Raw genomic sequence first — 14,747 nt, 5'->3', positions numbered from 1 at the left:
TGGAGCCAGAGGCCGTGCTGGGGAGGCTGCGGAGCGGAGCGGAGCGGAGCGGCTGCCAGGGGAGCGCGGAGGAGCCGCCCGGAGCAGCCCCGGCCCGGGCGGGGGCAGCCGCTCCGCAGCGGGACCTGTGTGCTGCTGCCACCTCTGTCCGGGGCCACTGCCACCACCTCTGTCCGGGGCCACTGCCGGCGTCAGGCGGCGGGATCGCTCCCCGAGCTGCGCTGGGTGAGCGGGGACCGTGAGCGCCCGCCTGCCGGCGGCTCTCGTCACCCGCACACGGTGTCCCCTAATCGCGCTTCCATCAGCCGCGCCGGGGGCGTATAAAGGCAGCGGCGCGGGCGAGGCGGGCAGAGCGCGGCGCTGCCCCCGCCGGCCCCATGCAGCCCGCCATGATGATGTTCTCCAGCAAGTACTGGGCGCGCCGGGGCTTCTCGCTGGACTCGGCCCTGCCGGAGGAGCGCCCCGCCGCCGGCAGCCTCACCGTAAGTGCCGGGGCCGGGGCGAGCCGCCGGGGGGGCGGGTTCCGCCGGGGCCCGGTGCCAGAGGCCGTGCGAGCCCCTCGCTCCTCGCCCCGTGGTCAGGTCAGCAGTTGCTCAGCAGCTGCAGGGGCCGGTGAAACTAACTTTGCTGTCGAGTCGGTCCCGGTTCAAAACGCTGCCTTAAAAGTGTAATAAATAACAGAAAAAGTTTCATTAGCGATACAAGCCTTACTGCAGAAATGAGCCGTATTGCTACCGGAGCAATAGAGAAGCATCCAGCTCAGATGGTTTTAAATGCTTGGATTTTGGAAGTCCTTGGTTAGTCCAGCGGGCTTTATACACCAGCAGAGACTGTCTTTTCAGGGCACTCGTAAGCCTCACGGCATCATCTACAAACATTTTTGGCAAGACACAAATGCCGTGCACCCACTCTGTCGGTGCCGGTGGATTTGCTGCTGTGCTCCCGGCTTCTGCCGACGGGCAGGGCTGCAAGGACACGTGTGGGAACACCGTGCCAGGGGGCTGCTGGAAAAAACACTGCCAGGAGACAGAAACGGTTCTCTGGAAGTGATGAGATGGGTGCAACAGGTGCTTGGGTGGTTTCAAGCGTGGGATAAACTTCTAACAGGTAAATGTATGTGTGACTAAATAAGGCAACCTGTTCTGAATACATGAAGTACCTAGGATTATGAAGACTGTGACTCCTATAAAATTTTGTAACAGATGAAGGTTTTTATCACTTGGGTAAAACCAGCAGAATATATGGGCTTGTACCAGTTTTGAATTGGCCTTATGTCCTTATAGTAAAATGTGGAATATCCCTGCTTCTACATACTCAGCTTCTATTGAAAGCATTGAATTATATGGAATAAATTTGTTTTACTGTCTTTATATTTGAGTTACTTTCTTCACTGAGATCTGCTATAAATTACTTATTTTCCTGGGCATTTGCACTTGCTCCAGATAATTAATTTCCATTAGGAAAGTTGGTCTGTCAGTCGTTTAATTATGAAGTGTACTAATGAATGTGGCTAATAAAATTCAAGTTCATCCTTCTCTACTATGCACATAACAAATAGGTATTCATTCTAGTGTTCAAATGCTTGAGAGGGACTTTCAGACATCACTTTGGGTAATGCTCTCTTGAGAGTATTGGGGAAGCTAATGTGACAGGCTTGGAAAGTGCCTTGTTTTCCAGAGGAACTGGCAGTATTGAGGTTCTCAGACGCTTGGTTGACTTGGTTGATCATGTGTACAAAGCTTCTAGAAGGCAGCACACATGGAAAAAACCACAGATGCTGTAAAAGCAGCACCTTTGTCACTTGAGGGGGAGGTTGTGTGCTTGATGTACGTGAAAAAGACTTAGCCAAATCCCAGATATTACTGAAGTTAAAACAAAAGTGAGCTTCCCCATAAGTATCCCTGGGCAAACCTCCTACCATATCAGGTAGGAGCAGAACCATACAAGCTCAATTGCTAAAAAATAAATGTGTGTGAAACCATTCATGTATCATTCTGCAAACAAATTGGTTTTCCAGGTTGTTTTGTTGTATTCTAATAAATGATAAGACCACAGAGACTTCTTAGCATGTCCTGTACCTAGTTTAAACCTGGCTGGTTTCACCTGTGCCATTTAAAGAATGTTAAAAGATCTGTTTAAAAAGCTGATTTTTCAGGTTATTTCCTGTAAGCTGCTTTAGAAATTACTGAAGGACTATTTAATACATTTAAAACATTGAAATAGTCTATGTTTTTTAATTTTTATTTTCATATTTTTTTATGGATTATAACAAAGTGGTTAGCATTTCACTGAAGATTTAATTTCTCCAGGAGCAGCAGCCTAGGTATAGGAAAATGCAGGCTGCTTTTTGAAAATTGTGGTTGATGTTATAAAAATTGTCAATAAAGGCTGTACTGTTGGAATCTCAACAAGATTTAAGCTGATAAAATGACATTTTTTGGAAAATGCTGACTGAAATTTCATTTAAAGCAGTTTTGGACTCACAAATTGTGAGAAGAATGTTAGAGTGTAGGTGTAAGGATGGTGTAATTTTCTGTATTTTTTGAGTTCCTCATCTTCTGTGGGATGTAAAGTTTTTTAAAATGAGAACAATCAGCCACTGGAAAAATCTCCTGAGAGAAGCAGTGGATTCCCCAGCAATGGGCAATTTTAAGATTTGGCTTATTGATTATCTTGTCTAGACCATGCTTTTGCCAACAAAAATTGGGCTAGATGGTCCTTGAGGTCCCTTCCAACTTGATATTCTGTGTTGCAGTCTAAGTATTTCCTTTCTTGTTTCTATAATCAACAGAGGTTTTGTTTTCTCAGGAGGAATTCCATTACCTGATAACATTGATCATGCTACAACAGACAACAAAAAGTTTTGGCTTGAAATGTAATAATGCTTAATTCAAAAATACAGACTAATGCACATCTTCATAAATTGACTGGTATAGGTTAAAATAGCATCCCTGTGATTTTGCAGCAATATTCAGTTTACAATAACTGATCTGCAGGCTTTACCAGTAATTTAGACTGTCTCCATTTGCTTCACATTTACTTCTAATGATAGCGTTGTCCAAATAATGCCATCATATTTGTATCCCATTTATGCTTTTCCTTAGGATTATTTATTTATTTATTCATTTATTTATTTAAATTTCTGTATGTACTGGTCTCTTGCACAATCATCTCTAGCAGCTGCCTTTAACCTGTGATCCTGACTTCAAGTAAATACAAGATCTTCTCTTTCAAATTAAGCCAGCGTGAGTTCTGTTCAGTTATTTTTAAACAAGAATTTCTCTTGCAGGAAATTCCCGTTTTCATCTGAGATGTTCATGTTTTTTATCTGTTTGTAGCTAAACAGATCAAGTTCTGGGAAAAATGAGGAGAAGAAAGGGAATAAGGGAAATGGGAAAAGTGAATCTGCTTCTGAAGGTGGAAAGACAGCTGTGGTGTTTTCCTTGAAGAATGAAGTTGGTGGATTGGTGAAAGCTCTCAGACTCTTCCAGGTAACGCTTCCAAATCATTTATTCTGGCTGTACAGAGGATGGCTACTGAGGGCAGGCTCTGTTGATATCAATCTAATGGACTGTGGCAGGAGAAACAGAGTGCAGCTACACTCACCCTGCAGAATTGAATAAAAGTAACTTTAAATTTTATGGACCATTGAACAAAGCATTTTGGGCTTGTGAAGGGTTTTCTGGAATAAAGTTTGACAGTGATGCTGATGTTCACATGATTCACTTTAGGTTTCTGACGTGATTCTCAACACCGTAAGCTAGATTTGAAGTTGTCTGTGCAGGTCACAATGAAAGGAGGAACTTTCAGAGAGCAGTTTGGGATCTATGTTACATACAGTCAGGTGATGCTGGTGGCAGCCTTGCTTGGTCTTGAAATTAGAGACACCTTTAAGTGTTTGCAGGGTCAGGGTTTTATGTGTCTAACTGGAATGTAAATTGTGAGGTATTGGTTCCCAGGCAGATCCCCATGCAATCAGTGCTTGTCAGTCAGAATCCTGGTCAGAATGCTTGGAGGTGTGTCTGAGGATCATTAAAGAAGCACAATAAAAGTCTTAGGTTGTTCAGTCTGTGCAGTGAAGGGAATGTTAGGAGGTGGCTTGGAGCATACCTCTCAGTCCATCAGAGGGATGGAAGTGTGGGATCACTGGGCCTTACCAGGCCTCACTCATAGTATCTGGCTCTGGGAACAGATTCCCAGGCATGTAAATTCTCCAGCCAAGAAAAAGATGTGAATTAGACCTACAGGAGAGAGTTTGCCAAGAAGCAGGGTTTTTGGCAAAGAGGGGAAGCCTAAGTGAGTAAACAGAAGTTGCCTTAGGAACTGTGTTCTCAAAGCAGCTGTTCTCCAAGGGTTAAGTGTCTAACTGCAGCTCTGGCTGAAATGCTGGTACGGGTTCACACCTGAAGTTCTGGATTTAAACATCTGCTACCCCTTCTTGAGAATAGGCATAGAACTCTGGTCTCTTAAATTGTGTCTGGAAGATGTGGTAGGAATATCCACCCCCATCCATGTAGTCACTTAACAATTTGAGTACTACAGGGGGGAGTGCAGGGTTTTGTTCTCAACCTAGGGAAGACAAAATTGAATTTCTGTGATTGGGTTGCTACACTGTATACACAGCTATGGAGCATACCAGTGAAAGAACTCTGTCTGTGTATCCAGAGGTGTAAAAACAGACATTGCTGGTTGGATCTACCAGAGGAGACGGCCACCTGAAATGGATATTTTTGTAAAATACAGCGGGCAAGTGGAAATACAGACACTAATTTCTTCCCTTTTGGGAAGTATTTTATTTTAAGTATTTTATTGGCTTCACTGAGTAAGTGCAAGAATAGTTGTGAAAAGTAACAGATAGTTTCTGTCTAGCAAGAAAAAGGAAAAATCAGAGTCCATAGGAGGTCAGTCATGTTGAGAACAGCTGTCTAATCCAACTTCCTGTTTTGAAGCAGGGCTGTCACACTAGATCAGGACAGCCATAGCACATTATGGTTATCTGTCTTTTTATGATACCCTTGGCAGACCAGTAGTTGTGGTAGGAGAGAGAGCCCTTAGGAAAGTTTTCATGGTAAAAGTATTTACACTGTGATGTTTGTTGCATGATTTGTGTTTGATGGGGACATTGCAATAGAGAATAAATTGAGGTAGATTTTAATTATATTGCTATTAACACTTATGTTATTGATAACTGCACAGTATATAGGTGAGGATTGATACAAATTTATTCTCATAAAAATATTTTCTTCTTCAGGTAGTAAGGTATGTCGAGTAATATTTTTAATAACATCTGTTTAAAGAAGCATACTCAATTATATTTAAACTAGCATTATTATTATGCAAATCACTGACTAAAATTGCATTAGAATTTAATATTTTTATCAAAGATAAGTATAAAATTGCATTAAATAAAAAGAATTGTGTTATACTGTCCTCTGTAAGAGATTATTTTGGTATATAAAATGAAATAATTACTTGGCTTTCTTAATTAAAAATTTTTTTTTTTTTACTTTCCATGTAAAGTTATTTTTTGTCATTGGTATTTAGCATGTGTCACTAACTAATCCTGTAAATAGAAAAAGGGAGTACTTTCAATAAAAAGACCTTTTAGATTCTGGAAAAACTTTCCTGAGGAATGTGCCACCAATATTGCTCTTCTGACATTGCTCTTCTAGGTATGTCTGTATTTCATCTGTTATTTCATCTTTCCACAGGAAAAACACGTGAGTATGGTTCATATTGAATCACGAAAATCAAAGAGAAGGAATTCAGAGGTGGAAATTTTTGTGGACTGTGACTGCAGTAAGAAAGAATTTAATGAACTAATCCAGTTGCTCAAGTTTCAAACTAATATAGTATCTCTCAATCCACCAGAAAACATCTGGACTGATGAAGAAGGCAAGGCTGTTTTTATCACTCGGTTTAGACACTGTCAGATGTTTTGCACAGGTGTCTCCATGATCTTACACCCCAGTACATTCAATCTGCATTTTGTCTCCTGCAGATCTCGACTGTGTCCCTTGGTTCCCCAGGAAGATCTCTGAGTTGGACAAATGTTCTCAGAGAGTTTTGATGTATGGATCTGAGCTGGATGCTGATCACCCTGTAAGTGTAACACAAAATTCTCCAGTAGATGATTTGTTGGGTTATTTGCCAGTCAAGTAAAAAGCCTGTTGGCTGCTGATTGTTTTCAGAACATAAAGACTGGTTTCTCTTTGGTAGTTTCAGTGAATTATTTTTCCTTTTCTGTAGAAAGATACACAAAATGCAGATCCTCCACAAAACTTATTCATTGTTTAGTGAGTATATCCTCTTTTGTACTGCTTGCATTTAAAAAACAATAAATTGGTTGATAGAAAGGTTTCAAACTTTAGAATTTAGATCAATGTGACCTTCAGTTCTGCCAGAAGTAGCTCTTGGGTAAGAGTTACTATTGTTAGTAGGTGACAGAGAAGAAAGAATTATGAAGGAATTATTTGGCACTCAGGAGATAATTACAAGATAAAACAGAGAAACATGTTCCTGTTTTTGATGAATGCAGCAGATGGGAAGGTGTCTCTCATTGTTTCCTGACTTTGGTGGCAGGAGACAAGCCTTCATGCACAATTTGTACCTGTAGTAGTGTCAAATGCTCAATGCAAAAGACAGAAAAAACGGGTTTGTTATTTTATTTCTTTTGGCTAATGGCTATAAATGCTTAACCTCTGAGTTTTTAGATGGCAGATGATTGCAAGAATTTGTGTTAAAATATTTTCTCTTTCTATTAATCCAAGTTTCTACCTCTGAATGACTTGACTGAAAGATACTGGTGGTAGGTAGTTATATTAATTCCTAAACCAGGCTGGATAAAACTGTTATTGTCAGAAATTTCCATCTGAAAGGAAGTAGGCAGTGAACTAAGATATCTGACCATAAGACTGTCTTGTAATAGAGTCAGATTAAACTCTAACTGTTGATGGTAGTTTCCTCTGTTTTTTGTTGCACACATTTTGTGCAGTGATGGGTGCTAAGGCACAGATTCTCACCCTTGCACACAGAAGCCAAATGGGTACCATCACTAAGCTCCATGACAGCCCCACTGTCCCTGGTGTCACCTGCCCACATACCAGCCACAATCATCATCATCATCACCTTGCTTGGTTCTCAGCCTCTTGTATCATGTGGGAACCCTTCCCATACTGAGGGTCCATAGTCAGGGAACACGTTCCTGAATCCAGGTTTCTGCCCTGTACTTTTGGATGACAAACTGGGATTTAATTCACATTTTCTCTGAAAGGAAAAACCTGTTGATTATCTTCAACCATTTACCATAATTTGGTTCAAACAGAGGTTGTAGAGACAGCTCATTCCAGCTTTGAGTTTATGGCCGTGACAGGCCATTACATGCTGCTTTATGTTCTGAGCTGGTACCTTCATTAAATACTTGAGCACTCTGCTGAAAATTTGCCTTCAGTTTTACAGAAAACAAAAAAAGACATTTGCATGATATGAATATATATTTTACACTTGGGAGGACTCTTACAAACACAATTTACACACCATTTGGTAGCCTATGCAGCATGCTAGATGTTGGAAATGGGGTAAGAACCCTTCAATCTGTGACTGACCTTTGAAAGGCCACTCCAGATGCCTGCCCTGTTCCTTAGCAGTGGTGTGTATGTGCCAGAGGACCAAAGAGAATTATCCTGTTACAGAGCCTGTATGGATAGCACCACTTCAGCAGCTTAGCCTTAACCCACTCCACAAAGGCTAACGATTTCAGTCTCATTATACCTGACAGGCTTTTAAGTCCCTTGTTGTCTTCCATCACTTTACAGGTCTCTTGAATGGTCTTCAGCTGAGTAACTCAAAATTTACCTCAAAAGGTCTCCTTAATAAGGAGATAAGGAGGCTCCCCCAGATTACAACAACTTTTTAGCAGTCAGAGAAGCTTTTCTGTGCAGGAGTGAGGTTTGAAGGCTTTCTGTAGTCCTGTGAAATCATCCCATGCTCTGCCCCAGCAGCACAGCTTTGGTTATGGGGCAGTAAAATGTCTTCTGAGTTTTATGGAAGCTCATACAAGTATTTCAAATCAAGCAATGTTATCTTTTCATTTGTTTCAGTGTTTTGCATTTGTCTATGTAAGCAGTAAGGAAAAAAAGACATTTTTATTTTCATCTTTGGCTGGGGAAAATTTAAATGCACTTGCTGGGCAACTTAGACAACTCTTTACCCTTTTGTATATTCAGGACATTGGCAGTTCTACTTTGAAAATAATTTACTCTTCTTGTAGTCCAAACCTGAAGTGTCTTTATATTTTCAAGATATAGAAAAGATCTTGTTCTAATTTTGAATAGCTCAAAGAGCTGTAACTGGCCAACATGTATGTGTTATACAACTCTTTTGCTCTTAATATGGAAAAAGTGTGAGTCTACTGTAGCCCATGAGGTAGAGCCCTTCCTTTGTAACTCAGACTGGTGCTGGAGGCTGATGGTTCAGTTCCTAATGTGTTTGTTAAGATGGCAACTGCTTAAATAAGAATCTTCAACATGAGTTGCATAGATGATCCTTAGATGCTTGATTCTAGAGAAGAAAGAAGTATTAAGAACAGGTAGATTATTGTGCCATGTACCTGTGTGTAGATCTCAGTTCAGATCAAGGAAAACATGAGCGAGATAAAATGACAGGGAAAAAAGTTTCCCTTTTCAATATCTTGGATGAATGATTGTACCTTTGTCCTGAAAGACCTCCTGTGGAACTCCGGTGAAGAGAAAACATCCTTATTTTCTCTTGCAGTCCAGTAGAGACTGTTAATCAAAATACAAAGCAACTAAGTACTAAATAAACACTTTAATGATTTATTTTATAATTCTTACAGCTAATTTTATGTCCTTATTGTAAATTACTTTCTTCTTCCTTGCTTAAGGGATTTAAAGACAATGTCTATCGACAGAGAAGAAAGTACTTTGTGGATGTTGCCATGAGCTATAAATAGTAAGTACTGGCATAACTCTTCCTTGTGCTGCTGACTAGTTAGAATTCATGCTCTACTTAATTCTGTAGGATGAAGTTTAGCAGTAGACAAAGTCATCCTTTAAACTTTGACTAGTTTAGTGTAGTCTATAAATTGCGAACCTGATGCTTGGAATCCTGCTACGTTTTTGATATAGCTACAGGAAAGTAAAGCATTCGAAAGGCAAGCGCTCTCTCTTTTAGTGTTTTATTCACAGCTGCTTAAACCTTGGAAAATATTTTATGGGTATTTACATGTCTTACTGACAAACTGATGCACTGCTGAATCACACATATCTAGCATCCCTACATAGTTGGAAGAGCTCACTAAACCCCAAAATTATTTTTTTTTCTTTTGATGCACATACTATACTTGGCTGAGGCCAATAGCCTCAGCCAAGTTCAACAAACCAGGTGCCATGTCCTGCATTTGGGTCTCAACAACCTGCAGTGCTGCAGGCCAGGAGAAAATTGGCTGGAGAGCTGCTCAGTGGAAAATGATCTAGAGGTGTTGGTCAGCAGCATCTGACCTGAGCCAGCGTGTGCCCAGGTGGCCAAGAAGGCCAATGGCATCCTGGCCTGTACCAGAAATGGTGTGGCCAGCAGGACCAGAGCAGTGAGTCTTCCCTTGTACTCAGCACTGGTGAGGCCACATCTCAAGTCCTGTGTCCAGTTTTGGGCCCCTCACTGTAAAAAGGACAGTGAGGTGCTGGAGCGTGTCTAGAGAATGGCAATGGAGATGGTGAAGGGGCTGGAGCTCAAGTCTGGTGGGGAGGGGCTGAGGGAGCTGGGGTTGTTCAGCCTGGAGAAAAGGAGGCTCAGGGAAAACCTTATCACTCTCTACAACTGCCCACAAGGAGATTGTGTGAGGTGGGGGTTGGCCTCTTCTCCCAGATAACAAGTGACAGGATGAGAGGAAATGGCATCAAGCTGCACAAGGGTTTAGACTAGATATTAGGAAACCTTTTTTATTGAAAGGATGGTTGGGTGTTGGAGTAGGCTGCCCAGGAAAGTGGTGGCATCAGCACCCCTGCAAGTGTTCAGAAGGTGTTTGGATGTGGCACTTTGTGACAAGGTTTAGTGGTGAACATAGCAGTGCTGGGTTAACAGTTGGACTTGGTAATCTTAGAGGTCTTTTCCAACCTTAACAATTGTATGATTCTATGATTGTACTGGGTACTGCAAAATGCCATTTATTGGTTTTGCCAATACAGCTCCAAACTTCTTAGAATTTAGTCAGTGCATTTCTATGTAGTTAGAGAATATGGTGGCTGAGCACAAGTACACTGCAAGTGTTTTCTCACTCTGATTTTTTTTTCCCTGTTTCAAGTCAGTATTTTCAATTTGCTACTGTGCCTGGAAGTTAGGAAACTTGCTGTTCTACCTACAAACACCTACTGGGTTGCAATTTTCTTGTCACAGAAGCACTCAACTAGTTCTAATCCTACTCTAGGTTTTATTTGCAACAGGTTTAAGCCCCCTTTCTCAAGGGAAAGAACATATTAATTTCATGTTCTTTTCCATTTTCTTCTCTATACTTCTTCAGGTTTTTCATTGTTTCTCCTTTGAGATTTCTACCTACGTGGTTTAAGAATATGAAATGTGCAAAATTTCTTTCCACTTATAGGAGGCACATCCTATCAGGAGTCAAGTAAAAACTGAATTTTTGAAGGTTTTTTCAGTATAAGGCTATTATACAGCCTGCAGAAGGCTGGGGGGAAAGGAGGATTAACTCTGCTTTTTGGCCATATAATTTTGATTATATTTTTCCTTTACTTTTGTCCCATGCCAGTCATTAAGCTGTTACCAGTCTTACTCATGTGGGTGCTAGTGTTCTCTCCCCTTTCTGCCCACAGTGGTGTTTGTTTAGCTGGATGCTGATGACATCCATCCAGCACATTGGGCTGCTGCCTGCTGGGGCAGGTGTTTATTAGTAGAGAAACTCTCTAGGCTGCCCAGGTAATCTCTGAGTTTAGCCAGCTTTCAAATGTAGATTGAGATACCTTTTTTTTTTTTTTGTTAGAATGTTTGTTTAAAGCTGATTGATTTATTATCTTCCTTTTAGTCTAATGCTTGCAGTGAAGTTAGTGCTTCTTGCCTAGCATTTACTGCAGTGTGAAATGTCAAGTGGATACCTGTGGATGAGGGCAGGCTGTGTGTGCTTTCAGCTCTTTCAGTAAGTGGGATGGTTCTCCATTTATCCATGATGGTAGCAATAGTGCCGTGCATTTCACAGCTGCTAACTTGCTGGTAAGATGTTCCTTCCTTCTCCCTCTCAGCTGCCTAAGTGCTGGAAAGGTGACACAGCTGGCTTACTAAGCAGTAGTCAGTCTTTTGCTTCAAAGTGTGGTGTTTTTTTCCACCCTGAAAACAGAAGAGAAACAGCTTTTTTTGCAAAATAACATAAAATAATACTGCATATTTCCAGAAAATAAAACAAATAAAGGAAAGAAAAACCTTTTCCTTCTTTAGATTTTGAAGGCTTAGGAACATTTTTGCAGTCACATTTCAAAAACTAAAAATCCAAACCAGAGCTTATTTGAGGACCAGATCTTAAACTTCAGCAAAACTGCTCAGATGTACTCCTTCATTCCACTCATCTTTTCAAACCTTCAAAATATTTCAATCTTGTCCTACTATACAAGCAGAAAGAAAAGAAGGGGCTCCAAACACTCTTAGCCAGGGACCAGGAAAATTGGGAGATCAGTGCTTTGGGCAGTTACCTAATGTATCAGAAATCTCATTCATACTTCAGGTCTCCTGCACTGGTTATCCTTCCTCCAGGGACATGCTCTATCTGCTTGTCTGGACGGGCAGTGTCTCTGGGTATCCGGGCAGAGACAGCTCTGGCAGACAGCCTCAGTACCTGCTGCAGCACAGCCCAAGCCATGCTGAGGAAAGGCAAATCAAACCCACAGGGAAGACTGTGCTGCTGTTTCTGCTGCCCAAGCTGTGGAGCTGACTTATTACAGCTGTCTTGACACTACAGCACAGTCTCACCACACTCCCTTCTGTTGTCTAATGACTGTTTACTTATTTCTACAATAAGAACAGCTCTTTTACAAGAGCTGCTCTCCTTGGGGTAAACATCTCTCAGTGTCTTCCAGTCAAGTGACCTTCCTAATCACTTACTGAGGCTTGATGTGTTTCTACTTTCCATTTTAATTTGTGAAAAAAAACCAACAACCCACATTAGTTTCCTTAAAAAAACCCAGAGATTTGGCTGCAAGGAATTGGCTTCATAGAAAGTTGATTTGAAGATCCCAGATCAGCATTTCCTTCATGAATTGCTATAATGGTAGATGCTTTGTTTTGCTTGAACATAAAGTGATGTTTTTAATGAAGAGAGAGAAAAACATTACAAAGTGAATTTGGAGGAGCAGGTATTTGGTGGAGCTGGCTGTTAAAGGAAAAGACACGTTAATAGAGCACAGCAGTGAAGATCAGCTGTATGAAATAAATGGACCAAAAAAGCCATAAAAAAACCATATTCCTCCCTCCTTCACTCAGCTTCTATCCTAAAGATAGTGAAAATGTGTTAATCTTGCTAATTGGTCCTTTGAGACCGATTAGGGTTTGGAAAAGTGTTGAGAAAATTAAATCTGAAGGAAACATACAATGTTTAAGAGGGAATTAATAATCTGAGTTGATAGCTCATGACCTTAGCAAAATGGAAAGACCCTATTTTAATAAGGAGAAATAAAAATTCAGATTTGTTTAGCTTGTAGAGTCATCTTAAACACAAGGAAACTGGCTATGCAGATTGGTAATTTCCATGATTTATTGAAATGTCTGAGTGCAAGGCGGGTCTTGCATGTTGAAATAAGAAGGTAAGAAGTATGAAGGTTGCAGAGCTGAGGGAAAAAGGCATAGATCCTCCCACAACTGTGTCTGCCTTGATTCTCTCTATAAAGAAAGCAGTATCATGATCAGCTGGAAATAAGACCAGCTCTCCTAGGCATAAAACCTATTAAGGAATTAACGTTCAGTGAACCTTACTTCAGTACTAATGAATTAATTAAAACAATAACGAAGTTATAAACCTTTTAGTGAGCAGTGAACAAGCTTCAGATCCTTGATTGTGTTTATGCCTTGCTAGTGACAGGCTAAATAGAAACGTGAGCTTTTCCACTGGTAAAACACGTTTTCCTCCTTGGTGTGCCAGTGCTGATCCATACTGGTTGTATCCACAGTAGAGGTCAGGCCTAAGGAGGGGGGATGAGGCTGGATATTCTGGCAAACACAAGTGCATGGAGTAGCAACCTGTTTGTATCTGTCGTGCACAGCACAATTCAGAATAGCTGTGCTGTGCTTTCCATGAGCTGGCAGGCAGCTTAAGGCTGGTGTAGTGTCAAGGGGGAAGACAGATACTAGGCCTGAAGGACTGTCTCCCACTGCAGGATGGGCACAGACCCAGTGCAGCTTCTGCAGATGAGAAATACTTCACTAAATGTGTTGCAATTCTTGTCATGTCTGCAGAAGTAGCTGGCAGGGAGCTAGTGCATGTATTGGATATTCTGCAGTCCCTACCAAGTACGAGCACCTCATACAAAGTTGCCTTTGACTGACAGATAACTGCCATGGATCAAAATGCTTTGATATCATGAAAGGCAAGGGGATTAAATGGTAAGTTTTCAATAAAGATGAGGGGACAACCACAATGAATGTAGGGCAGATGATCCTCTCTTGTACATGTAGGGACTGCATAGCAGCAATCAAATGTGACATGAGGGCTTATTCCTTGTTCCCTCGTACAGTGGAGACAGGATTATGAATTGAGCAGCAGCCGCCAGCAAAGCCCATCAGTGCGGTTCTCGTGCTGCAGTGGAGCTGCCCGTGCCTGATGCACCTGTTCAGCTGCTGCCTGTGCTGCTGGGGAAGCTGCAGCACCGGGCTGGGGGTGCCCACGTTGCCAGCCCCGTGGCAGGGGAGTGAGAGATAAGGACTGATGGAGCGGAGGAGGATGCTGTGAATCCCTCTGCCGATCTGTACATCGTTACAGTGCAGCAGAAGATGCCTGAGGAGAAGGCAGATTGCAGAGATTATGTATTCTAGATTGTGAATATTAATTCCAGAGGAACATCACAGTATTTCTAGGGGGAATTAATGACATGAGATGACGGCCCATGACCATGCCATGGGAAATTCCTTACAGCTAAATACGAGGCAGTGCAGGCTGGAAGGAGCTCTTCTCAATGTTCACACTATCAGTCAATTTTGAATTAACTGTAACTACTCAAGGTAAATCTTGGATGTCAGAAACAGATTTACAGGTATCCTGGAATATCTGTACATCTGTGCAAGTGGGAGGGGGCAGAGGAACAGGGCAGAATTTAAACAAAAGGAGAGATGTATTTAAAGGCTTAGTTTCCTCTAGGCTGGGCTCCTGGCTCTGAGATGAGCTTCCTCATAACGTAGTCCTGCATGAACTCGGGGTTCCAAACATACCTGCACATGTAAGCAACTGTCTAAGCAATCAATACACTTTTTTTAAATTGGATCCATGCATTTCTAAGCATTTATGTAATTGCCTAATCTTCACCCAGCATTTGATGCTGTATGAATATTATATATTTTAAAGAATGGATAGAGAATGCAGTCTGCTGGAGGTCTTAATCAATCCACTTCTTAGACTGAATCAGGATCTTCAGACATCCACTTGCAAAGGTACCAGTGGCAGTAAATGGAGAAATATTAGTCTGGTATAGGAACATGATATATAAGAAATCCATCTTTCTACTATGATAAGTACAAAGATT

The 14,747-nt window shown here is 41.5% G+C and overlaps 1 protein-coding gene across 1 annotated transcript in view; it reads left to right on the top strand.

Moving 5' to 3' along the window:
• Window positions 1-314: 314 nt before the first annotated feature.
• The window catches only part of TPH2 (tryptophan hydroxylase 2), a 49,432-nt gene continuing 34,999 nt past the window's right edge, over window positions 315-14,747 (top strand). Inside the window, exons 1-5 of the mRNA XM_005519366.2 lie at window positions 315-482; window positions 3,339-3,491; window positions 5,712-5,895; window positions 6,002-6,102; window positions 8,903-8,970. Of these exons, the coding sequence (XP_005519423.1) occupies window positions 378-482; window positions 3,339-3,491; window positions 5,712-5,895; window positions 6,002-6,102; window positions 8,903-8,970 (611 nt within the window). The 5' untranslated portion in view covers window positions 315-377. The remainder of the gene's footprint in view (window positions 483-3,338; window positions 3,492-5,711; window positions 5,896-6,001; window positions 6,103-8,902; window positions 8,971-14,747) is intronic.

The sequence above is a fragment of the Pseudopodoces humilis genome, chromosome 5 (assembly GCF_049639895.1).
Source record: "Pseudopodoces humilis isolate 2021_Gansu_Grassland_sample_001 chromosome 5, ASM4963989v1, whole genome shotgun sequence".
Classification (NCBI taxonomy): Eukaryota; Metazoa; Chordata; class Aves; order Passeriformes; family Paridae; genus Pseudopodoces; species Pseudopodoces humilis.
The sequence above is the reverse complement of the archived record's forward strand: the minus strand, read 5'-3'. Positions and strand labels throughout refer to the sequence as shown.